The 23,750-nt window shown below is 39.7% G+C and overlaps 3 protein-coding genes across 7 annotated transcripts; all 3 read left to right on the forward strand.

Annotated features, from left to right (window-relative positions):
• The first annotated feature begins 1,821 nt into the window (after positions 1–1,821).
• Positions 1,822–5,296, forward strand: LOC109204162 (C-X-C chemokine receptor type 3). Its single transcript, XM_019364478.2, has 3 exons — positions 1,822–2,062; positions 2,719–3,072; positions 3,408–5,296. Exons 2-3 carry the CDS (start codon positions 2,722–2,724, stop codon positions 4,143–4,145), a joined length of 1,089 nt encoding a protein of 362 aa, XP_019220023.1. The 5' UTR covers positions 1,822–2,062; positions 2,719–2,721; the 3' UTR covers positions 4,146–5,296.
• A 4,790-nt stretch (positions 5,297–10,086) lies between these two features.
• Positions 10,087–15,115, forward strand: LOC100702497 (C-X-C chemokine receptor type 3). Of its 3 annotated transcripts, XR_003222181.1 has the most exons (5): positions 10,087–10,443; positions 10,547–10,727; positions 11,457–11,885; positions 12,142–13,773; positions 13,855–15,115. XR_003222181.1 is itself a non-coding variant. In XM_025911500.1 (3 exons), exons 2-3 carry the CDS (start codon positions 11,460–11,462, stop codon positions 12,889–12,891), a joined length of 1,176 nt encoding a protein of 391 aa, XP_025767285.1. In that variant the 5' UTR covers positions 10,087–10,727; positions 11,457–11,459; the 3' UTR covers positions 12,892–15,115. The 3 variants fall into 3 exon arrangements, 1 of the variants encoding a protein (XP_025767285.1); XR_003222180.1 differs by having other exon boundaries at positions 10,087–10,727; XM_025911500.1 differs by having other exon boundaries at positions 10,087–10,727; positions 12,142–15,115.
• A 3,195-nt stretch (positions 15,116–18,310) lies between these two features.
• LOC100702230 (C-X-C chemokine receptor type 3) lies at positions 18,311–21,839 on the forward strand. Of its 3 annotated transcripts, none has more exons than XM_003458799.5 (3): positions 18,311–18,434; positions 19,415–19,780; positions 20,109–21,839. In XM_003458799.5, exons 2-3 carry the CDS (start codon positions 19,424–19,426, stop codon positions 20,856–20,858), a joined length of 1,107 nt encoding a protein of 368 aa, XP_003458847.1. In that variant the 5' UTR covers positions 18,311–18,434; positions 19,415–19,423; the 3' UTR covers positions 20,859–21,839. The 3 variants fall into 3 exon arrangements, with proteins under 3 accessions (XP_003458847.1, XP_013121966.1, XP_005464010.1); XM_013266512.3 differs by having other exon boundaries at positions 18,385–18,899; XM_005463953.4 differs by having other exon boundaries at positions 18,388–18,540.
• The last annotated feature ends 1,911 nt before the right edge of the window (positions 21,840–23,750 follow it).

Raw genomic sequence — 23,750 nt, forward strand, 5'->3', positions numbered from 1 at the left:
AATGTTTCTATAACCTATCCCTGCTTTAAACTTTTCCATAACTTCATCCCCGTCCTGTCTGGTGCATTCCTTGATCTTCATGATGCTTTTTGTTCACTGATGATGACCAACAAATCTCTGAGACCTTCACAGAACACCTGTATTTAAACTGAGATTAAAGTTCCTAACACTCTTTTCATTGATTACAAAACTCCTGAAGGCAAGGATTTTATTAAGAGGTAACAGCATAACGGGGATATGAATACTTTTTAAAACCACTGCTTAGTCACCCTTTGTTCTGCTTTCCTTGTTTTTACTTTTTGTTCTTAAATTTTTCTGCTGTTGATGTTGTTGTATAGATGTTTTTAATTATGTTTGTTTACATTCTTTGCCAGGTTTGCGTTTTAGGCTATATGTTTTATCTTTATGTATGTATGTAATAATAAGGCTCTCTTTTTTCAAATCTAAGCATTTTTTCACTACAAAGATAATTGAAGACTAATTTTTCTGTCAAAAGAAGAAAATTGAGCAAACTAGTAGACAGGCTTCAAGTTGCAACTGAAACCTGGAGACCAGTAGACCTCATCAACGAAATTTACCAGCTGTAAGATGTTTTAAATGGCTTGCTTCTAAAGCTCTTTGCGCATCTTTAACAACAAGTAAAGTAGTTTCCTTAAATAATTTTGGTCCTGTGGGTGTATTGTAATATTGGGCACAGACTTTCTGATTATAATTAAAAATATTACTCTGGTCTCGGTGTGTCCTTAAAAAGTCTGAAGAAACTGTACAAGAGAAGGCCTAAAAAACCTAAAAATCTAAATCAAATGAATATTATCCATGGAATTATATTTGTCATGACTTTTTTTTTATTATTTACGCCAGTGAAATAATTTCTGTTCACGGGCGCAATTTAATTCCTCACGTATAACTCAGTTTCCGCAGTAACCTGAAGTGGCCATTAAAGTGACCAATCACATTAGGACCCCGTCTTCCTTTGTGCGTCGCGTCCAGACAGTCAAAAGTTGTTTTTTCGCGAAAGCAGGATTTCTCGCAGAGAGCTACGCACGAAAGCATATAACTGGTGTAGCGCATGCAAATCAGACAGTCTCGCGTGCGCAATGGCTTCTTTCTGCGCGTGGTTGCTGAGTACTAAACGTTAAATTTACGCGCAAGGAATTTAATTGCAGCCGTGAAATTAAATTATTTGCTTGGTTTATTTGTTATGGGATAAATATAATTCCATAGAAGTTCAGGAGAGAGGAACAATAGTGAATATTTACAGCCACCTGTAACATATATTTGGCATATTGGTACATCAAACAGCTAGACAAATGATACGTGATATGGGAGAAAATCCACATTGGATATCCATTATGTAATGTATTTTGTTGTTTTACTGTAGCTTTGTGTCAACATATAGTGTTGTGGAAAAGTCTTGAGCCACCCCTCATTTCGTATATTTTGCTGCCAGCGAGCAACAGATTTTATGAGCAAAAGTTCTCCGGGTTTTTTGAAGGTCTGTCTACGCAGGTAAATATGTTGCAAAATGTGAGAATGTGTAGAAAAAAACGTGGTTTTTGAAATGTTCTTATCTCTTAGTTCTCGCATTTTGCAACATATTTCTCTTTGTATCGATCAAAGTTTGTCTTTGGATATTGGCTGCTTTGTCAGTTATTTTCAGCCCAGTCTTTGTATCAAACCATTTTCAAAGGAATGCATTTTTTTTTTTTAATTCAATTGATCCAAATTTGACAATTTTGATTAAAATCCAATTCCTCGAACGGGTGAAGTCAGGTGACTGAAAACGACTGTGCCCTTGCCCTGCATCCCATTTCACAAAGTCATGTTGTCAACAGCTCCCTCTAGTGGTAGAAGCTCTTTATGTGGGGTTTTGACAGTTTTTTTGCCCTGCACTCTACGTCAACCCAGGCAAAGCGAGAAACATCCGACCAGTACTGATCCTTTAACACTGATTTACTTGGAGTTGAAGGGGTAGGACATACTGAGGTCCTGCTTTTAGTATCATCGTTCCACAGCACACAGAAAGCTTCTCAAACTCTGCAGCTGAAGCTCTTTATGTGAAGTAAGTGCATTTGTTTGCAAATATCAGGTCGCCTTTAATATGTATTTTAACATTATGAACATTTTACTTGCAGCCATGGAAGTTACTGATAATTCTGTTTACTGTCTGTTTGCAACAACTGTGTGCGCAAGCTTAGCGTTCCTTATCTTTAACTCTTGACTCTTCTGGTTTTGTAGAAGCTTTATTTTAACAACCGTAAAAAGCATAGCTGGGAGGCAGTTTTATAGATTAAAGATGTGTGTGTGTGTGTGAGTGAGTGAGTGAGTGAGTGAGTGAGTGAGGAGAACTGTACTTTCCGTTTATGTCAGCCCCACAATTGCCAAATCACCAAATCACAACATGTGAGCTGTTGTATGTTTGTGCATTTACTATAAGCTGGGCTTACCAAAGGGAAACGGAGTACTGTTGTACTTTCCTTTTATGTCCACTCCACGATTGCTACATCACACCAGATGAGTTGGGATGTGCTTGTGTATTATAAAGGCTCATCTGGGCTTCCCAAAGGGAAATGTCAGGGAACTGACTTCACTTTTACCCGGAGAGAAAGAGAGAGAGAGGAATCTATTCTGACATAGAGTTTCTGAGGCACTGCAGCATTTTTGTCTTCTCTCTGTGTTTCAGCACTTGTGTTTTGACTTTTTGTTTTTGTTCAACAGAACATGAATATGAGTACGGATGATCTGGATGTGAACAGTGGAATTGACTATGACCCAAACATCACCTATGACTATCCAGGGGATGAGTCTTTTGTGAAAAGAGGGAGTGAGGCAGTGTGGGTCCCTGCTCTGTATGCCATAGTGTTTTTTGTTGGCATACTGGGAAATATCATTCTCCTGACAGTTCTGGTTCAAAAGAGGAGACTGTGGAGCCTATCGGACACCTTTATTCTCCACCTGAGTATCGTGGACATCCTCCTCCTGTTAATGCTGCCCTTCTGGGCTGCACAGACAACTCAGCTTTGTGACTGGTTTTGGGGAATTTTGAACCGGGTCTTTGGGGTCGTTTTCAAGGTAAGGGCCAGATGTTGTGTGGAACAGAGACTGAAAGTGAAAGTAAGACATTTTCTGTGAAGCTGTGAGAAAGTTGTTTTGCCTTGGATTATATTTGGCTGCACTCCATCATTTCCTGCTGTTTGTAGATTCTTGGCAGAACGTGCAGAACAGAATCATTATACTCAACAGTATGACACGTGACATCCTCTGAGTACTTAAAAATGTTTAAGATGAGAACAAGATTAGAAACAGCAGTTTAGAGTAGGACAGAAGTGAAAGGGAAGAAATGAAGTGTAATTTTTATAGATGTTAGAGGTTTGTGTCTTACACTAAGTTTCTCTATCTTATTCTAGCTCAACTACTACTGTGGGATCTTTCTGCTGTTTTGCATCAGTCTTCAAAACTACCTCTCTGTCATCCATGACATCCAGTTGTATTCCCACGGGAGGCGCTGGTTAGTTCATATCAGCTGCCTGTTAGTCTGGCTTATCTCTGTCCTCCTCACTGCACCTGACTGGATTTTCCTGGTGGGTAAAAATAATTACACAGAAGATAATACTTGTGTTAATATCTACCCTCAATCTGGAACTGACTGGCAGTTGTGGTCACGCCTACTCCACCACATATTTGGCTTGGTGCTACCTGCATTCATGCTGATGATCTTCTTACATATGCTATGGTGGCAGTGCAGCTCTAATGGGGCCCGAATGCAGAGAAATAGCAGCGTCATCCTGTCTCTGGTGGTTGTATTCTGTCTGTGTTGGATGCCGTACAACTTCATACTTGTTTTGGACACTCTCCAGAACAGACTTCAGAAACATCCTAACGATTCACATGAAAGTTCTGAAGGTTCACTAAAAACACTTCTTGTGGTCGCCTCTGCTCTAGGCTGCCTTCACGCCAGCCTGAGGCCTCTGATGTATCTCGGCCTGTGTGGAAACTTCAGGCAACACTTACTGGCCATGCTGAGATGTAATAAAATTGAACCAAAAGGCTCACTCTGGGATCTTGGTGTAGGCCAGAGACAGCAGCCTGATCAACAGCAAGAGCTGAAACAGATGACGGTTGTAGAGAATCCGTTAGCTTATTGAAGATGAGCAGAGAAACATGCTCTCTTCTGACTCAGATCTGAGCAGCATGTTGTTTCACTCCTGAGAGGATGTGAATTCAATCTCATATCAAGGCATGGAGGACTTTATTCTGTGTAACTGACAAGTAGATATTTATCTACAAAAACTACTTTCACATTTCACTATAATGCTAAGGTTGTGGAGATCCATCATGGTGACACATACTCATCCAAAAGCACAAAATGTATATCTTTCTTATTATTTTAAATAAAAATATATAGTTTTTTTATCAATAGTGAAATATCTGTGTTGTTAGTGAACTGATTTCAACACATTTATCATTAAGCTAATGCTGTAATCATTGAAAGTCGATATAATGCAAACTGTTATCTGTGATAGTATTATTGACTTCTTACATTAAACACATAAACACATTTTGTAACTTTATTGCCATAAACATAGTTTCATGTTTCTTTTTATGTCATTGGTGGGCAACTCCAGGCCTCGAGGGTCGGTGTCCTGCAGGTTTTAGATATCACCCTGGGTCAACACACCTGAATCAAATAATTAGTTCATTACCAGGCCTGTAGACAACTTCAGGACATGTTGTGGAGGTAATTTAGCCATTTGAATCAGCTGTGTTGGATCAAGGACACATTGATCCAACACAGTGGCCATAATTTCAGCATCACATGTCATTTACTTTCTTGCAGTATGCACTGTAAAAAATCTCTCTGCATGACGTATATATCTCTAATATATATTCTGCGGATTTGTTTTGTTGTTACTTGTTTCCATATATACGAAATGTAGCAAATATCCATATTGATTTTTTATCCATAGTGATGTTGTTATAGTTTGTTTTAAATAAAGCATTTTTGAAGCACAATGGAGACATGTTAAAATGAACTGTGCATAGTAAATCTGAATTTTGAAAGATGTTTTCACTTTTACGACGCTGACTGTATGAAGAGTTTTTAAAGACAAAATTTAATTATATAAAAAAAAAGCATTTTGTCTATGAAAATAAATTTAGCCTTTAGTATTGTAAGTAAAATCCTCACCTGATGATACTTTCCAGGAATATTCCAACTATGAAGGGTATAGTTCAGGGTGGGATCCACATCCCCTGGAAATCCTGTTATATTTAAAAGGATGTCTAAAAATGAACAGACCTTTACTGAACTCACTTAGGTCTCCAAATAACACAAGTGGAGATGTACACCTCCACTTGTGTTATTTGGAGACGTTCAAAGGATTGCTTTCAGTCACTTAGAATTACAGCAAACGCCAATTTGTACTTTTTCTTCGTCAGTTTCTACTGTGGATTTTGTTATATGTTTTTAATTATGTTTGTTTGTACATATTTTTACAGGTTTGAGTTTTAGGCTTGATGTCTTACATATATGCGTATTATCAAGTTATTTTTTGTAAGTTTTAGGTTGTTTTCAACACAAAGATGAATGAAAGCCAATTCTTCTGCCATCTTTCCTCCAAATAAAGTAAATCAAACAAACTAGAGGCTTCAAACAGGACCTGAATCATGGAGTACACAGAGGAATTTACCAACTGTTCTTCGTTTTTTCAACTGTTGTGCACTGTTTTGATAGCTGTTTCCAACGCAATAGTTTTATCAGCAAGTGAGTTCAATTTCATAGAATGATCACCAAAGATTCCTTTAATTAGTCTGTTGGCCGTGTGGGTGTACTTTAATGCTGCAGCAGACTTGATTGTGCTAGGTTTATGTTACACTGCTAATAAATGCAGTGTAACATACAGAAAACAACAAAGTAGCCACTTCTTCTTTCAGGTTATCTAACACAAAAAATATACAAACATACACTGAATGTGCTGATGTTTTTGGCTTCGTGTCCATTCGTGTCCGTTTTGTAGGCTTGATAAGATTTGTTTGATATCAAGGGGGGTTGGAGGTTTTGGCAGATTGACCAGAACACAGAGACCTGGGAATGCTCAGGCGCCGATACCGGAATTCCACACCCACGAAGGCATACAGAATTAGATGTTGTGATTGAACAAGCTTTGTTGCTTGTGTCAAAATGACATGTTTCCAGAGTGTGATGTTGTACAGCGTTCAACAGAGGAAGAAAACCACAACGGCTGCCATGACAATCTTAACAGCTTTCTGCTTTTTAAAGCCCTGGGTACCACGCCACAGCTGATCCATGCCGCAGGAGTAACAGAAGATCATGATGGCTGAAGAAAGCATTAAGACCACTATTTCATAATTCAATATAATTCAAGCTTCCAAGAATCTACTGCCTGTTGGCCAAACTTGGGATAGCTGTGAACACACTCTTTTCTACCTCATCTTTCATCCAACACATCTTCTAAAAAATCCAGTCAAAGAAAGGAAGAAGCATCGACTGGCCTGAATGACCCAAGGCTTCTTTGGAAATACATCTGGGTAGTGTGGATGATGGACAGGTAGCAGTCCAGACTGTTTCAAACCAGGAAACCCATAATAGAGGCTGATCTAAATGTACCAAGAAATAAACGCAACCTCTGCTAAATGATACAGGTACAGGTCCAGGCACTTTCAAAGCATCTTCACTCCAGCACAATACTTACTGTAAAAACTGTTCCAGTGACATGTTTCCTATTGCTACCATACAAGTTTACTCCAGGAAACCCTCACACAGTACAGTATGCAGATGACAAGGTCATTTACCAGAAAATGTCATTGACAGAAAAACACAATTATTCATTTCACTAATAAAATGTAGGAAGAAGCAACAAGGTGTTGGTAGCGAATGGCATCTATTTTGCTGTTGTCTACTTGGGGGGAGGGGCAGCATCAGTGACAGAGATGCCATCAGGATCAAGAAACTAATCTGCAAGGCCGGAGTCATCATTGGTCAGAAATTGGAGGTTTCTGAGTCAGTGAGGGGCACGAGGTCACTGAACAAACTGCCCTCCATCATGGACAACCCATCACAACTGCTCCACTCCACACTTCTGAGGCAGCAGAGCTCCTTCCCCCTCAGACTGATTCAACCTCACTGCCATAAAGAACACTACAGGAAATCATTCCTACCATTCTCTATAAAGCTACAGTGGCTTGCAAAAGTATTCGGCCCCCTTGAACTTTTCCACATTTTGTCACATTACAGCCACAAACATGAATCAATTTTATTGGAATTCCACGTGAAAGACCAATACAAAGTGGTGTACATGTGAGAAGTGGAACGAAAATCACACATGATTCCAAACATTTTTTACAAATAAATAACTGAAAAGTGGGGTGTGCATAATTATTCAGCCCCCTTTGGTCTGAGTGCAGTCAGTTGCCCATAGACATTGCCTGATGAGTGCTAATGACTAAATAGAGTGCACCTGTGTGTAATCTAATGTCAGTACAAATACAGCTGCTCTGTGACGGCCTCAGAGGTTGTCTAAGAGAATATTGGGAGCAACAACACCATGAAGTCCAAAGAACACACCAGACAGGTCAGGGATAAAGTTATTGAGAAATTTAAAGCAGACTTAGGCTACAAAAAGATTTCCCAAGCCTTGAACATCCAACGGAGCACTGTTCAAGCGATCATTCAGAAATGGAAGGAGTATGGCACAACTGTAAACCTACCCAGACAAGGCCATCCACCTAAACTCACAGGCCGAACAAGGAGAGCGCTGATCAGAAATGCAGCCAACAGGCCCATGGTGACTCTGGACGAGCTGCAGAGATCTACAGCTCAGGTGGGGAATCTGTCCATAGGACAACTATTAGTCGTGCACTGCACAAAGTTGGCCTTTATGGAAGAGTGGCAAGAAGAAAGCCACTGTTAACAGAAAACCATAAGAAGTCCCGTTTGCAGTTTGCCACAAGCCATGTGGGGGACACAGCAAACATGTGGAAGAAGGTGCTCTGGTCAGATGAGACCAGAATGGAACTTTTTGGCCAAAATGCAAAACGCTATGTGTGGCGGAAAACTAACACTGCACATCACTCTGAACACACCATCCCCACTGTCAAATATGGTGATGGCAGCATCATGCTCTGGGGGTGCTTCTCTTCAGCAGGGACAGGGAAGCTGGTCAGAGTTGATGGGAAGATGGATGGAGCCAAATACAGGGCAATCTTGGAAGAAAACCTCTTGGAGTCTGCAAAAGACTTGAGACTGGGGCGGAGGTTCACCTTCCAGCAGGACAACGACCCTAAACATAAAGCCAGGGCAACAATGGAGTGGTTTAAAACAAAACATATCCATGTGTTAGAATGGCCCAGTCAAAGTCCAGATCGAAATCCAATCGAGAATCTGTGGCAAGATCTGAAAACTACTGTTCACAAACGCTGTCCATCTAATCTGACTGAGCTGGAGCTGTTTTACAAAGAAGAATGGGCAAGAATTTCAGTCTCTAGATGTGCAAAGCTGGTAGAGACATACCCTAAAAGACTGGCAGATGTAATTGCAGCAAAAGGTGGTTCTACAAAGTATTGACTCAGGGGGCTGAATAATTATGCACACCCCACTTTTCAGTTATTTATTTGTAAAAAATGTTTGGAATCACGTATGATTTTCGTTCCACTTCTCACATGTACACCACTTTGTATTGGTCTTTCACATGGAATTCCAATAAAATTGATTCATGTTTGTGGCTGTAATGTGACAAAATGTGGAAAAGTTCAAGGGGGCCGAATACTTTTGCAAGCCACTGTATCTATCTGTGCAAAAAAGCATTCTTTTAGCTGAAAACTTGACTGAGCTCGCTTGCAGGTGTGACAATAAATTCCAGTTGTTGTTGAATTCTTTATTATAGAAAATTGCATGTGTCGCCATAGTGTAGTGGTTACCCAGTTTTGTTTTGTTTTTTGTCTGTCCCCAGCCCGAATGGGACAGGAGCATCAGGAAGGGCGTTTAGAATGTAAATAAACCAAACAAAACTGCCATATCAAATAATCAGATACACTTGTCCTGATGACTCTTGAGGAAATAAGAGAGTGTGTGAAAGAACTGTCTATATTGTAGAAAATTTCACTGACACATACACTGTAAAATTTCATTAGTTCCCAGAACTTAGAAAACCTATGCAACTCGTTGCCTCAAAAAAAATGGAGTAAAGCTTACTTAAGATGACTAAGTTAGGGCAACTAATTGGTTTTGAGTAGCTTGGTGCTGAGACGGTGTGGGTGTAATGATGGAAAGAGAAACAACTTAGTCAAGAGTGACTCATGACTAAGCCCCTGCAACACAGCTGCACGCTTACTTGAAGCATCCTGTCAAGTCTAACAAAGGATTAACTGTCGAGATAAAAAAAAAAATATATCGAACTGTCAAAAACAATACAATGATTGCTAAATGTGAAAACACAGACTTGGAGACAACCATGCATGAATCAGCAAATAGGGAAAACTGTAACGTCTTTCTGCCTCAGATATTTCATGAAAGAAATGATTCAAACTCCAAAGAGCAGTTAATAGAAGAAGTGACAATCCAGAAAGGTTTAGAAAGACCTGGTTTAATCTGTTTAATAACATCATTATTTGTATGAAAAATATTTATTTTAAAAATCTGCATGTCTTTGCCAGGTCTAAATGTTAAAATATCTGACATAAAGGTGTTTTAAACTAAACCAAAATACTTTGAAGTACATCAAAATGTGCCAGAGACATTATGCTGACTACCTAATAATTCCTGAAATGAAATCTATATGAGAATTTCAAAGGACAAAGTCTGCAGACTTTTTAAGTGGTCCCTAACACGCTTTGTCGATGTCCATTATTTAAGGTGAATTTAAATAATACTTCAAGATAAGTGCCCAAATAAATCAAATGATAACTGATTTGTGAGACTCACTTCATTAACAGATGTCTTTGAGCCAGTGTTTCCTTAAGACTTTTCTTATTTATGATTTCTTGTGTCTAGTTAGATCTCCCAACTGCCGACCCCATCTCACAATATCAGAATATCAACAGCTCCCTCTAGTTTTCAGCAAACAAACGAAGACGTTTGTTTGCTGAAATCTGGTAGATCAAGCCAGGCATATGAACTAGTAACACGGAAGTGACGTGACGTGTTTTTTCGAAACAAACCACCTGTTTTTTTTTTATTAAAGCCGGATGTCACAGAGGCTGTGCCAGTGTAACGCGTCTGTATGAGCGGTACTAAACCACAGAGCCTCGTCTTTTTGTAAACTTATCTTTCTTTGAGATTTTTAGTCGTATCTGTTGCAGTTAAATTGTTATAATCCAATATTTTATTTTGAAAAACAACGAGGTGAGGCGTGATGAACCACAAAATCCCAGTGGAGTAGAAGTTAAAGTGTTTATAAGTCCTTTCTGTGCATGAGAGGCTTTAAGGTACGAGTCTGCATGATTCTGTCTGTGTTATGAAAATGACTTTTGGGAGCTCAGCTTTTCTTATCGTCTCCTTTACCAGGGCCCTTGTTTTTTTTTTTTATAGATTTTGTACTCTCAGCACGTGCGAGTTGTCTGTATTACAGTTTTATGATTCCTAAATTTTGAGCGCAAACGCAGCTTCCTAAGAGATTTCAGAGAGATAATGTGTCTCTTCACCTGAGCATCATCGGTCCACAACGCGGAAAAAGCTTCCCAAACTCTGCAGCTGAAGCTCTTTATGTGAAGTAAGTGCATTTGTTTGCATATATTAGCCCTCATGCAATATGAATATATATTGACTTTTGTGAAGTGTTTTAACATTACGCATATTTTTCTTGCAGCAATTGACGCTGCTCATAATTATCAGGCATGTCCCTTTCAGTTTCTTTTTGAATCAGTTGGCAAAAACTGTATCGGCACGCTCAACGTTCCTAATCTTTAACTCTTGACTGTACTTTATTTCAACAACATTCAATAACAAAGCAGCGAGACATTCTTTTAGATTTTAAGTGTGTGTGAGAGAGAGAGAGAGAGTGAGGGGGGGGCGGACAACGGAGTACTGTACTTTCCTTTTATGTCCACTCCACGATTGCTACATCACACCAGATGAGTTGGGATGTGCTTGTGTATTATAAAGGCTCATCTGGGCTTCCCAAAGGGAAATGTCAGGGAACTGACTTCCCTTTTACCCGGAGAGAAAGAGAGAGAGAGGAATCTATTCTGACATAGAGTTTCTGAGGCACTGCAGCATTTTTGTCTTCTCTCTGTGTTTCAACACTTGTGTTTTGACTTTTTGTTTTTGTTCAACAGAACATGAATATGAGTACTGATGATCTGGATGTGAACAGTGGAATTGACTATGACCCAAACATCACCTATGACTATCCAGGGGATGAGCCTTTCGTAAAAAGAGGCAATGAGGCAGTGTGGGTGGCACTGATGTATTTTTGTCTGTTTTGTTTTTGTCTCCACAGTATATGGACATGGCACAGCTGCATGTGGAAACCGATGGAATCTTAAAGTCTGATGACTATTTGGAATATGGCCAGAACAACACCAATGATTATGATTACGATGCAGCGAGTACAGTGAATAGCCCTACAGTGTTTACAGTGTTTAACAGTACAGTGGATAATGTTCCTGTGGAAAGAGGGAGTGAGGCAGTGTGGGTCCCTGCTCTGTATGCTGTAGTGTTTTTTGTTGGCATACTGGGAAATATTATTCTCCTGACAGTTCTGGTTCAAAAGAGAAGACTGTGGAGCCTATCGGACACCTTTATTCTCCACCTGAGTATCGTGGACATCCTCCTCCTGTTAATGCTGCCCTTCTGGGCTGCACAGACAAGTCAGCTTTGTGACCGGTTTTGGGGAATTTTGAACCGGGTCTTTGGGGTCGTTTTCAAGGTAAGGGCCAGATGTTGTGTGAAACAGAGACTGAAAGTGAAAACAAGACATTTTCAGTAAAGCTTTGAGAAAGCTGAACAGAGTCATTGTACTCAACAGGATGACAGTGACTGAGTATTTAAAATTTTTAAGGAAGAGAACAAGATTAGAAAAAGAGGTTTACAGTAGGACAGAAGTGAAAGGGAAGAAATGAAGTGTAATTTTAATAGATGTTAGAGGTTTGTGTCTTACACTAAGTTCTCCCTTTTTCTTCTAGCTCAACTACTACTGTGGGATCTTTCTGCTGCTTTGCATCAGTCTTCAAAACTACCTCTCTGTCATCCGTGGCATCCAGTTGTATTCCCACGGGAGGCGCTGGTTAGTTCATATCAGCTGCCTGTTAGTCTGGCTTATCTCTGTCCTCCTCACTGCACCTGACTGGATTTTCCTGGTGGGTAAAAATAATTACACAGAAGATAATACTTGTGTTAATATCTACCCTCAGTCTGGAACTGACTGGCAGTTGTGGTCACGCCTGCTACACCATATATTTGGCTTGGTGCTACCTGGAATCATGTTGATGATCTTTTGCTCACATATGCTACGGCAGCAGTGCAGCTGTAATGGCCTCCCAATCCAGAGAAATATCACCGTCATCCTGTCTCTAGTGGTCGTATTCTGTCTGTGTTGGATGCCGTACAACTTCATACTCGTTTTGGACACTGTCAGGAACAGACTTCAGGATCCTCCTAACGATTCACATGAAGGTTCTGAAAGTTCACTAAAAACACTTCTCATGGTCACCTCTGCTATAGGCTGCCTTCACGCCAGCCTGAGGCCTCTGCTGTATCTCGGCCTGTGTGGAAACTTCAGGCAACACTTACTGGCCATGCTGAGATGTAATAAAACTGAACCAAAAGGCTCTCTCTGGGATCTTGGTGTAGGCCAGAGACAGCAGCCTGATCGCGGTCAGGTTCAGCAGGAAGAGCTGGAACAGATGATGGTTGTAGAGAGTCAGTTAGCTTAGTGAAGATGAACAGAGAAACATGCTCTCTTCTGACTCAGATGTAAGTAGAACAACTTTACACTCCGGAGAGGAAGTGAATGGAGTTTCATGTCATGAGTTCAAGGGGTGGAGGATGTTATTCTGTGTAACTGACAAACAGATGTTTATATATAAAAAAAATGACTCTCACATTGCGGACATGCATCATGGTGACATATGCTCACCCAAAAGGATCAAAAGTAGATATCTGTAAGTATCTGTATGATCAAGACGACGAGCTGAAACAGATGATGGCTGTAGAGAAACAGTCAGTTTAGGGAAGATGAACAGAGAAACATACTCTTTCATGAGAGAGCTCACATGTGAGCATGATGATGTTACTGTCATGGTACTGGGTCATTGACCCACAATTTTGAGTTTATTTAGGTCCATGATGTATTTTGTAGAATGTGTTTTTGCATCGTTTGGTCTTGTTCTTTCTTTATAGAGTTATTGCCATTCTTATGTTCAGTTTGAAGCCCTGATGCTAGTTTGTAGTCTATTGAGTTTTCTTTTTCCTTTCGGGTCCTGTTTGCCTTGGTATTGCCTCTGTGTGTCCTCCTCAGTATCTCCTGCGTTATTTTGCCTCCCAGTGGAGTCTGTCTTGTCTTGTTTATTTGCCTGTTTTGTCACGGTCCCCGTGCCTCACCGGCTGATTCCATGTTAGGCAACATGTCTTTGTTTTTGTTCTCTCTCTCTCTCTCTCCCCCTCTTTCCCCTGCCACGGCGATGCTCACTGCGGGCTCCGCACCTGGCCCACGCACCTGTGCTCATCATCACACCTGTCACTGTTTACTACAATCAGAAGGGCTTTTTAAGATGGCAGACCTACACTACTCGTCGCTGGAACGTTGAGTCACCCGCGTTAGTGCTTCAGCAATCTGCTTAAGTCAGTGAGTTTCCCTGTGATGTAGTGCTAATTGGATTTTCTGTGTGTGTGCATAGATTCCCCCCGGACCCGTCCCTGTACCCCCGAGTGAGCGAGAGAAGCGACTGGTGGAAAAGGAGTGGGATTGTTGGGTGAAAGAGCAGAGTGTGGTTTTGGACCCTTCCCCTTCCCCCCTGGAGCCCCGGACCCCTTTCCCAAGCACCTTGTATATATATTCACCCGGTGACACCACAGTTTCTGCAAAGGTCTCCTGGTCTGCGACTGAGTCCGTTTACAAAACCGTGTCATGTTTCCCCAGGCATGTGGGCATCTGTGCGTGTGTCTGGTTTCCCTCACCCTCTCTGACCGTCACTCTCTCACCCTCGTTCTGTGTCTCCCTAGTCGTGTCTCTGAGTTTCGTCTCCCTTTGCTTACATGTCCTTGTCTTGTTCTCTGCGTGAGTGTAACTTCCTGTTTTATTTTGACAGTACCTTATCTCATGTGTGTTATGTTCAGTTTGGCTTCCCTTGTTTTGTTAGTCAGATTTGTTCCTGATGTCTTTCCACCTGTTGTCCATCGTCTCCTTGTATTTAAGTCCTCAGATTGTTTCTGTTTGTTGTCAGTCTTTATGTTGGTCCTCCTGTCATGGAGGCTGAAGGGCAGCACTGGTAGTCGCCAGTATTTTTAGTTCTTGATTTCACTGTTGCAGCATGGATACTGGGAATGTGCAGACAGGACACCGGATGACAACAGCATGTAGTGTTGTTTGTTTTTGTTGGCAGATTTTAATCCTGCTCTAAATGTGTCTTATGCTTAAAACTGAGGACTAGCAATAAAATAAGTCTTCATTTAAAATGTTTACTTTTTTTTAATTTACGTAGCAGATTTTTGCTCAAAATGTGTGTTTATGTCTAAAACATTTTTTGTAGTTTTGCACATGTTACAGTACACATTTCTAAGATTTAACATTTTTTACAGTGTTAAGTTTTTTGTTTGTTTTCCTGACTTTTCCACAGAAAAGTCAGGAAAGGTAGCTGTGCAAGTGGCTACTTTTAGCATCACACCTGACACCGTTTCTCCCAGAATGCACTGTTCAGAAAGATTCTTTCTGTGTCTCTAATATATCTCTTATGTCTTCTGCAGATATGCTTTGATGTTAATTATTTCCTATATACCAAAATGTACCAAATACTTGACAGTTATTCTGTTATTGTCAGTCTTATACATATTTTTGAAACAGTGTGCAAACATGCTAAATGAATTGTGCATACTAAATGTAAATTTAAATGTGAATTTAGTGCATAATTGTGAAATAAAAGGAAAAAGATACATAATGTTCAATGGTTGATGTGTATTCGACAATACATGTTTTGATTCTGGGGGGGGGTTGGTTTTTTTCTTTTCAGGGTCCACAACCGACCTGATAAAGCTCTTTGTTTTTGTTAGTGAATTCTTTATTATAGAAAATTGCATGTGGCTTCATGTTTACCTGACGTGCAAAAGAGCCCCAGGTTGGTACTGTCCCATGCCTAGACACGATGGGACAAGTGCATCAGGGTATTTGGCATTTAAACAAAACAAACACGTTTTAAAAAAAAAAAAAAAAAAAACTGCCATATCAAATACGCAGATCCACTTGCTGTTATGGCCCTTTAGGAAATAGTTGTGTGGGAAAATATTATCTATATTATAGAAAACTCCCTGACACAAAGTTTGGAGCTGAGATGTTCTGGGTGTGATGATGGAAAGAGAAACCTCAGAAGAGTGATTCAGCTCTAAGCCACTGAAACACAGGTGAACTCGCAACATTTACTTGCAGCGCCCGTCACATCTAACAGAAGATTAAATGTCAAAATACACACTTAGAGGTAACCATACAAAAATTGAAACTGTAACTTAGACATCAGTTCAGATATTTCATGAACGATATCATTGCAACGATCCAGAAAGGTTTGGAAACACCAGGTTTAATATTTTGTTTAATAATGTCATTATTTTTTGTTAAATATTTATTTCAAAAGTATGTTGTATGTTGCTGTCAAGTCTTAATGTGAAAATATTTATCTGATTTTAAGGTGTCTTAAATTAGATTAAAGACTTTGAAGTACATCAAAATTAGAGAGTGATAAAGACATTATGATGAACACTCAGTAAATCCTGAGTTGAAATCAATGGGCAAAGTCTCCAGACTTTTGAAGAGGTCTTTAGCATGCTGTGTTTATCGCTAATATCCAAATATGATGATGGCTCACAGGTGAGACTTTATTTCAATAGCCTCCTAAAACCCGTAAGAAAAGCACATTGATATTTAGACTTTTTTTTTTTTTTTTTTTTTAGATAATTTGTATTTTGTGGTTCAAAGAAACATGTTGCATCTTTTTCTTTTTCCAAATTGTTATTTTTTGAATCTTCTGTACCTTGTAGCTGACATCAGGTCTGGCTTTATTACCGAATTATGTCATTTAATTACACCTCAAATTATTTTTGAGGGGATTTCTTTACTCGTTTACTTAGAATGGTGAAAGTGTAGTCATACTTAGTGTTGTCAGCAAATGAGGTGGAGGACGGTCAAACATTAGAGTAAGAAAATAAAGGCTCAGAAGAGGACGTACCAGCTTTTGAGCCTGAAAAAAGGGAACATGATGGCCTCCAAAGTCCATTGTGGCTAAGAAGCAGTGTACAAGCTAGGGCTCTGAAATTGTGACGTTTGGTTTCTCAACTGGCATATAGGCAATGACCTGTGCAGGGAATCAACCCAGTTTCAGTAAAGTTGAAAGTTAACTGACAAAGACAGGAGGCTCACAGTTCAAAGCACTTTTACCATATATCCTGTTAATCAAAGAGGATAAAGGAAGCAATCAAACTCTTAGCTGGTGTGTGTGTGTGTGTGTGTGTGTGTGTGTGTGTGTGTGTGTGCGCGCGCGCGCACATGTGAGCCCTACAATCAATACTTGTTATTATGGATGGTATGAGCGCCAGCACATTGTTCCTGCTAAGGCACCTTTTCCTCTGAGCTTTCACCTTCCTGCTCTAATGCCTCGCCTTCCTCTACCTCATGACAGCAGTAAGTCTGACTCCCCTTCCAAAGTTTCAAGTAAAATCTGCTTCACCCTGCCCTCTGCTTTCTGAAGTGAGGACTTATAGGTTGGAAACGATGGTACATTTCTGAAATCCTATACATAGCTACTAAGAGTTTCAAATTGAAGAAACAATTTGAGTTTTGACAATAGAATCATAATATCGGCAAAACAATGTATCTGCTTCCCTTCTGGAGATAAAATGTGCATGCTGCAATTCCCATCATTTTGAAAAGAAAGTCTATGTAGTCTGTTAGCTCAACCCCCACAAATGTGTTGTTAATTGAAAGCCCTGGATATCACATTGAAACTACAGTAGGATTCATAGATCATATAAATGTCCCCAACAGAGGACAAAAATTAAATTCTGGGTTTTGGAGGATAATAAATGTGAGCATAATTTATTCTCAGAAGCCACTATAACTAGATAAAGTTAAGAAGACAGAGGACCACACATTGAACAAATGAAATGGAACACACTGAGTGCTGCATTGAGTTAAACTTAATATTTACAGTAAAGCTGGGATTCCTGTTTAGAAAAAAAACAGACCTTTGTGTCAAAATAGCAAAGTCAGATGTAAAATAGTCCAACTAAATGAATGAACAAAGATATGGTCATTCATGAACATCACCAGGCTAAAAAAAAAGATAAAATACTCCTGTAAAGACCATATTACTACATACGTACTTACATGCGCATCATCACACATAGTTTGATTGCAGTGGAGCGCCCTCTGCTGGATTTGGGTTAAACGGCAGATATCTAAATTTCTTGTTTTTAACCTTACACGTTGTATTAGCATGTTTACTCATTGACTTATTTCCCATTTTTCCAGAAAAAAAAATTAAAAACGAAGAAAGTCTTGAGAATTTTTCAAAGTATTGAATGTTATAAATATTCTGACACCTGCACCAACAAACAACAGCTGCATTCGTCTTGGCCAGGGACTGCGGAAAATGACTTTTGAGATGGTCATGTTATAAATCAGTTTAATTAAAATAGCTAATATGAAACTTACATTAGTCTCTCTTTCACAATTAAAGTTAGATAGCATCATTTAGCTCTCTACTTCATTCTAATTATCTGCTACACTCTTAGTTTTGTTTAAATAGCATAATTCTCACTTTAAAAATGAATGAGTTGACTTTGGTGACTCCAGCCGGCCAACCCATCTCACAATCTCAACAGCTCCCTCTAGTTTAGCAGCTATTTATGCGATGCTTTGTCTGTTTTGTTTCCTTCTTTTCAGAAGCCTGAATCAAGCCAGGCCTCTAAAGGCGAGACACGGAAGTGAGTTGGGGGGCGACCTTCAAAACAAACCACCTGTTTTTCACATTAAACACGGAGGTCACAGAGACTGAGCCACTGTAGCCACTGTAACGTGTCTGTATGAGCGCCACAAAACCACAGAGCCGAGTCTTTTTCTCAAATTCTCTTTCTTTTGGATTTTCAGTTGCATCCGCTGTAGTATAATTATTATGCAGTATTTTATTTTGAAAAATATAATATTGTATTTCGCCAGAGTATTTGACTGAAGTGGCAATTTGCGAGCGAGGTGACGTGTGATGAACCAAAACAAGTCAGTGGAGTAGAAGTTAAAATGTTTATAATTCCTTTATGTGCGTGAGAGGTTTAAAGGTAGCAGTTTGTGTGCGGGGCGTGTCTCTGATAAGCAAACTACTGTGGTGAGCTTAGCTTTGTTTTTCACCGTCTCCTTCTAAGTTGCTCGCCGGAACGCTTGTGTTTCTGGATCAACTCTCAGCGTATTATTCTGTAATTACAGTTTTATGGTTCTATAATTTAACTGTGTTTGGTAGCTATAAAGAACGCTATCGCGCGTTTTTCAGTTGTACTTGACAGGCGTCGGACAGCTGCGGGAGTTCGTCTGTGCTCCCTCCAAAAACACCCGACCGGTAGTCACCCTTTAAAACTGAGTGACCCGAGGTTAAAGCGGTAGGCTATGCGCGGGTCCTGTTTTTAGTATCATCGACCTACAGCGCGCAGAAAGCTTCTCAAACTCTACAGTCGAAGCTCTTTATGTGAAGTACGTACATTTATTTGCATATATCAGCCCTCCTACAATATATCTTTTAACATTATGAATATTTTACTGGCAGCCATGGAAGTTACTGATAAGTTACTGTCTACTGTCTGTTTGCAATAACTGTGTGCGCAAGCTTAGCGTTCCTTATCTTTAACTCCTGACTCTTCTGGTTTTGTAGAAGCTTTATTTTAACAACGGTAAAAAAGCAAAGCTGGGAGGCAGTTTTACAGATTAAAAGTGTGTGTGTGTGTGTGTGTGTGTGTGTGTGTGTGAGTGACTAAAGAGAACTGTACTTTCCGTTTATGTCAGCTGCACAATTGCTACATCACAACATGTGAGTTGTTGTATGTTTGTGCATTTACTATAAGATGGGCTTACCAAAGGGAAATTTCAGGGAACTAACTTGACTTTTAGCCAGAGAGAAATAAAGAGAGGAATCTATTCTGACACAGAGCTTCTGAGGCACTGCAGCATTTTTGTCTGGTCTCAGTGTTTCAACATTTTTGTCTTCACAGTTCACGAATATGGGTGATCTAGATGTGGATCTACATGGAATATTTGAAGAGAATGTCACATTTCCTGAGGACTATGACTATCAATATCCAGGGGATGAGTCTTTTGTGAAAAGAGGCAGTGAGGCAGTGTGGGTCCCTGCTCTGTACTCCATAGTGTTTTTTGTTGGAATCTTGGGAAATATTATTCTCCTGACAGTTCTGGCTCAAAAGAGGAGACTGTGGAGCATATCGGACACGTTTATTCTCCACCTGAGTATCGCGGACATCCTCCTCCTGTTGATGCTGCCCTTCTGGGCTGCACAGACAAGTCAGCCTTGTGACTGGTCCTTCGGGATTTTCAGCCAGATCTTTGGAGTCATTTTCAAGGTAAGGACTAGATGTTGTATGGATCAGATAGAGACTGAAAATAAAAGCAAGACATTTTCAGTGAAGCTGTGAGAAAGTTGGTTTTGTTTTACTGTACTCCATCATTTTTCTGCTGAATTTAGTTTCTTGGCAGAACATGCAGATCAGAGTTATTGTACTCAACAGGATGACAGTGACATCCTCAGAGTATTTAAAAATTTTAAGGAAGAGAACAAGTTTAGAACAGCGGATCAGAGTAGGACAGAAGTGAAAGGGAAGAAATGAAGTGTAATTTTTATAGATGTTAGAGGTTTGTGTCTTACACTAAGTTTTCTCTATCTTATTCTAGCTCAACTACTACTGTGGGATCTTTCTGCTGTTTTGCATCAGTCTTCAAAACTACCTCTCTGTCATCCATGGCATCCAGTTGTATTCCCACGAGAAGCCCTTCTTTGTTCACATCAGCTGTCTGTCAGTCTGGTTTGTCTCTGTCGTCCTCACCGTACCTGACTGGATTTTCCCAGGGGCTAAAAAGGACTCCACAGAAGAGAAAACATGTGTTCACATCTACCCTCAGTCTGGAACTGACTGGCAGTTGTGGTCACGCCTGCTCCACCACATATTTGGCTTCGTGCTACCTGCGTTCATGCTGATAATCTTGTCATATATGCTATGGCAGCGGTGCAGCTCTAATGGGGCCCGAATGCAGAGAAATATCACCGTCATCCTGTCTCTGGTGGGCATATTCTGTCTGTGTTGGATGCCGTACAACTTCATTTTTTTTTTGGACACTGTCAGGAACAGACTTCAGAAACATCCTAATGATTCACATGAAAGTTCCAAAGGTTCACTAAAAACACTTCTCATGGTCACCTCTGCTCTAGGCTGCCTTCACGCCAGCCTGAGGCCTCTGCTGTATCTCGGCCTGTGTGGAAACTTCAGGCAACACTTACTGGCCATGCTGAGATGTAATAAAACTAAACCAGAAGCCTCACTTTGGGATCTTGGTGTAGACCAGAGACAGCAGCCTGATCACGGTCAGGTTCAGCAGGAAGAGCTGAAACAGATGACGGATGTAGAGAGTCAGTTAGCTCAGTGAAGATGAACAGAGAAACATGCTTTCTTGTGACTCAAATGTGAGCAGAGCAACTTTACACTCCTGAGAGGAAGTAAATTCAGTTTCATGTCATGAGGGGTGGAGGACTTGATTCTGCATAACTACCAAGCAGATGTTTATATATAAAAAATGACTCTCACATTCCGGACATGCATCATGATGACATATGCTCACCCAAAAGGGTTAAAGTAGATACCTATATTTTATTTTTTGAATTATTTAAAATAAAAGTATTTCGTTTTTTATAAATAGTAAAAACTCTGTATCATAATCGTTGAAATTCAGTGTCATTCATGCAAGTTGTTATCTTTGGCAGTGTTATTGACATCATATGTTAAGCAGTCCCAAACAGTTTATAACTTTACCACCATTAAAACCATTCACTGTTTAAGCTTTCTCTATCTGCTCTCTTTGACTTGTCTTGAAGCAGTAAATCCCAAGATTGCGTAATGACATGTCAGTGTGTGATTGCTTTGCAGTTAAGGAATTTCCCCTCAGGCCAGTTTTACTTAATTTACAAAATCATTGTTTCTGGGAATGTACAAATGTGACACAGGAAGAAAAGAAAAAAAGTGGTGATGTCATCAGTCAGGTGGCAGAGCACAACGGTGGAGGAGGGGTGCTGCACCCTTTTCATAGCTTTCTATTTACAGTCATCTGAAGACGTGTCTGTGTTTGGTAGCAAGAACTGTGTGAGGCTTTGTGAATAGAGCCGGCTGACAGAAAACCAGCAGACCAGTATGTGGGAGAAGAACAGAAGTTAGAGAAGATAAAAACTTATTGTGATGATAGTAGTCTGTGTTGTGCTGCACACACACACACAAGCCTGTGGTTTTATGCTTTCACACTGTTCAGCACATCGTGACCTGCCATGCTTGCCTGGTTTCAAATCCTAACAATCTTGAGAAATGTAACTATTTCCAGAAATAAATGTACTTTCAGTACTGAGTGTTCTTCTGAAAACTCGCTGTACAGTAATTTCACACTCGGAAATATTCAGTTTCCTTGTTTCAATGCACTCCTTCCTCTGTTTAGTGTTTTGTGACTCTAGAGAGTCTGTAAGAGTGCATGATGCAATAAAAGAAATGGTGGTTGTCGAAAGCAGGAGAAACATTCTTCATGTTTAAGATGTGGTTTACAGTTTTGAGCTGCACCTCAAGCATTATTTCCTGCTTCAGCTTATCTGGCAACTAAGATAGAGAAAACCATCTAATCAGGTCTTTTCTTTAATGAGTAACAAATTTGGTATCAGCATCAACATAATCTTTGGGAATAGAGTCCAAAAGAGAAAGAGAAACTCTTTGTATACAACTTGATAAAATGTAAGCGCACTTAGCAAAAATACTAAATGATTAACACATATCCAGGGCTAGTTGACCCTGTTTGGCTGTGTTTGCAGACAGTGTCTTTAAATGTGTTTAATCCACCATACTCTGTTGCTTTAAGACTGAAATGTTTATAGTGTAGACATAATGACTGTGGTTGGGATGATCTTTGCACTGCTGCCATCAGACTGCTGTTGTCACATATTTGCCTTTCACGTAAATTATGAAAACAAAAGCAGTCATGTCATTGTCCACATGTTTGTCTGAATGTCGGTCATGTGCATGTCAGTTGATTTGGAGAAGTGAGTCACACACTGTAAAATCTAATTAGTTCCCAGAACTCAAAAAAATTATGGAAACTCGTTGCCTCAAAAAAATTGAGTAAAGCTTAGCTAAAAATGACTAAGTTAGGACAACTTATTTACTTTGAGTACTCTGTACAAGCTCATTTGTTCCCAGAACTCAAAAAAATTGGATCAAGTTTACGTAAGATGACCAAGTTAGGGCAACTTACTCATTTTGAGTACACTGTACAGCCTTGTTAGTTCCCAGAACTCAAAAAAATTATGGAAACTCGTTGCCTCAAAAAAACTAAGTAAAGCTTACTTAAGATGACTGTTAGGACAACTTATGCATTAGTTGTCCTAACAGACATAATACTGCAGACTTGCAGTATTAACAATAACTTGATATTTCTGACTGTACAATACTAATTGTTTACCTACTGACAAACATGTTAAGTTCAACTAAATGAAAAAACAATTTGTGGTACCATGAATATTTTTAAAAATAATTAACAACAATTTTTGTAATGATGTTAAAATCAGCCCAACTTTTATTTTCAAACACAACAAAGTATAACAGCCAACATACTGGACACTGTTCTGCTGAACAACAAACAATTATATTGCCATCACTGTTATAATCTTACAATGAAACAAAGTCTCAGATTTAATTATTCTGAAAATAAGTTTAGGCCTACCACAAGTTTGTTTTGTACTTACATTACTTATATAATCAAAATAAAATATTTGTTGTTCTGTCACAAGTGCAGTCTCTAATTTAAACAACACATTTGTTTTCCATTCCAACACATGAGCTGGAATGTTGTATTATTTTAAGGATGCTTGTTTCCAGTCCAGGCATTACTGCCTGAATGACTGTCATGGATCGAGGTGATCCAAATGTAAGTGCAGAAGAAAGTCTTTAACTTCCCTTAAGTACAGTGGCAGTGGATGTGGGTTGGAGATGCAATGAGCTTGAACCTGCAGGCGACCATCTTCACTGACCACACCATCTGTGACGGAGGACTCATCTCTCCTGTTGTCCTGCAAGCAAACAATCATATTTTTTGGAACATGAACTTAATTGCTTTCTTAAAACATTTTTTTCTGCATTTGGTATAGAACAGACTCCAATTTAGACAATCTCAGGCTCCCTCCCCACCGGAGAGGTGACATTCAATGTCCCAAATTGTCAGTCTGGATAACCCTGACCACCACCCAACACACAATAATGTCATGAAAGCATCATTTTAAAAAATGGCTAT

The sequence above is a fragment of the Oreochromis niloticus genome, linkage group LG11 (assembly GCF_001858045.2).
Source record: "Oreochromis niloticus isolate F11D_XX linkage group LG11, O_niloticus_UMD_NMBU, whole genome shotgun sequence".
Classification (NCBI taxonomy): Eukaryota; Metazoa; Chordata; class Actinopteri; order Cichliformes; family Cichlidae; genus Oreochromis; species Oreochromis niloticus.

Excerpts from the sequence above, each read along its gene's own strand:
- LOC100702497 (XM_025911500.1), top strand. The coding sequence starts at position 11,460 with ATGGACATGGCACAGCTGCATGTGGAAACCGATGGAATCTTAAAGTCT. Across the intron at positions 11,886-12,141 it reads TCTTTGGGGTCGTTTTCAAG|CTCAACTACTACTGTGGGAT; the intron begins GTAAGGGCCAGA and ends TTTTTCTTCTAG.
- LOC100702230 (XM_003458799.5), top strand. The coding sequence starts at position 19,424 with ATGGGTGATCTAGATGTGGATCTACATGGAATATTTGAAGAGAATGTC. Across the intron at positions 19,781-20,108 it reads TCTTTGGAGTCATTTTCAAG|CTCAACTACTACTGTGGGAT; the intron begins GTAAGGACTAGA and ends ATCTTATTCTAG.
- LOC109204162 (XM_019364478.2), top strand. The coding sequence starts at position 2,722 with ATGAATATGAGTACGGATGATCTGGATGTGAACAGTGGAATTGACTAT. Across the intron at positions 3,073-3,407 it reads TCTTTGGGGTCGTTTTCAAG|CTCAACTACTACTGTGGGAT; the intron begins GTAAGGGCCAGA and ends ATCTTATTCTAG.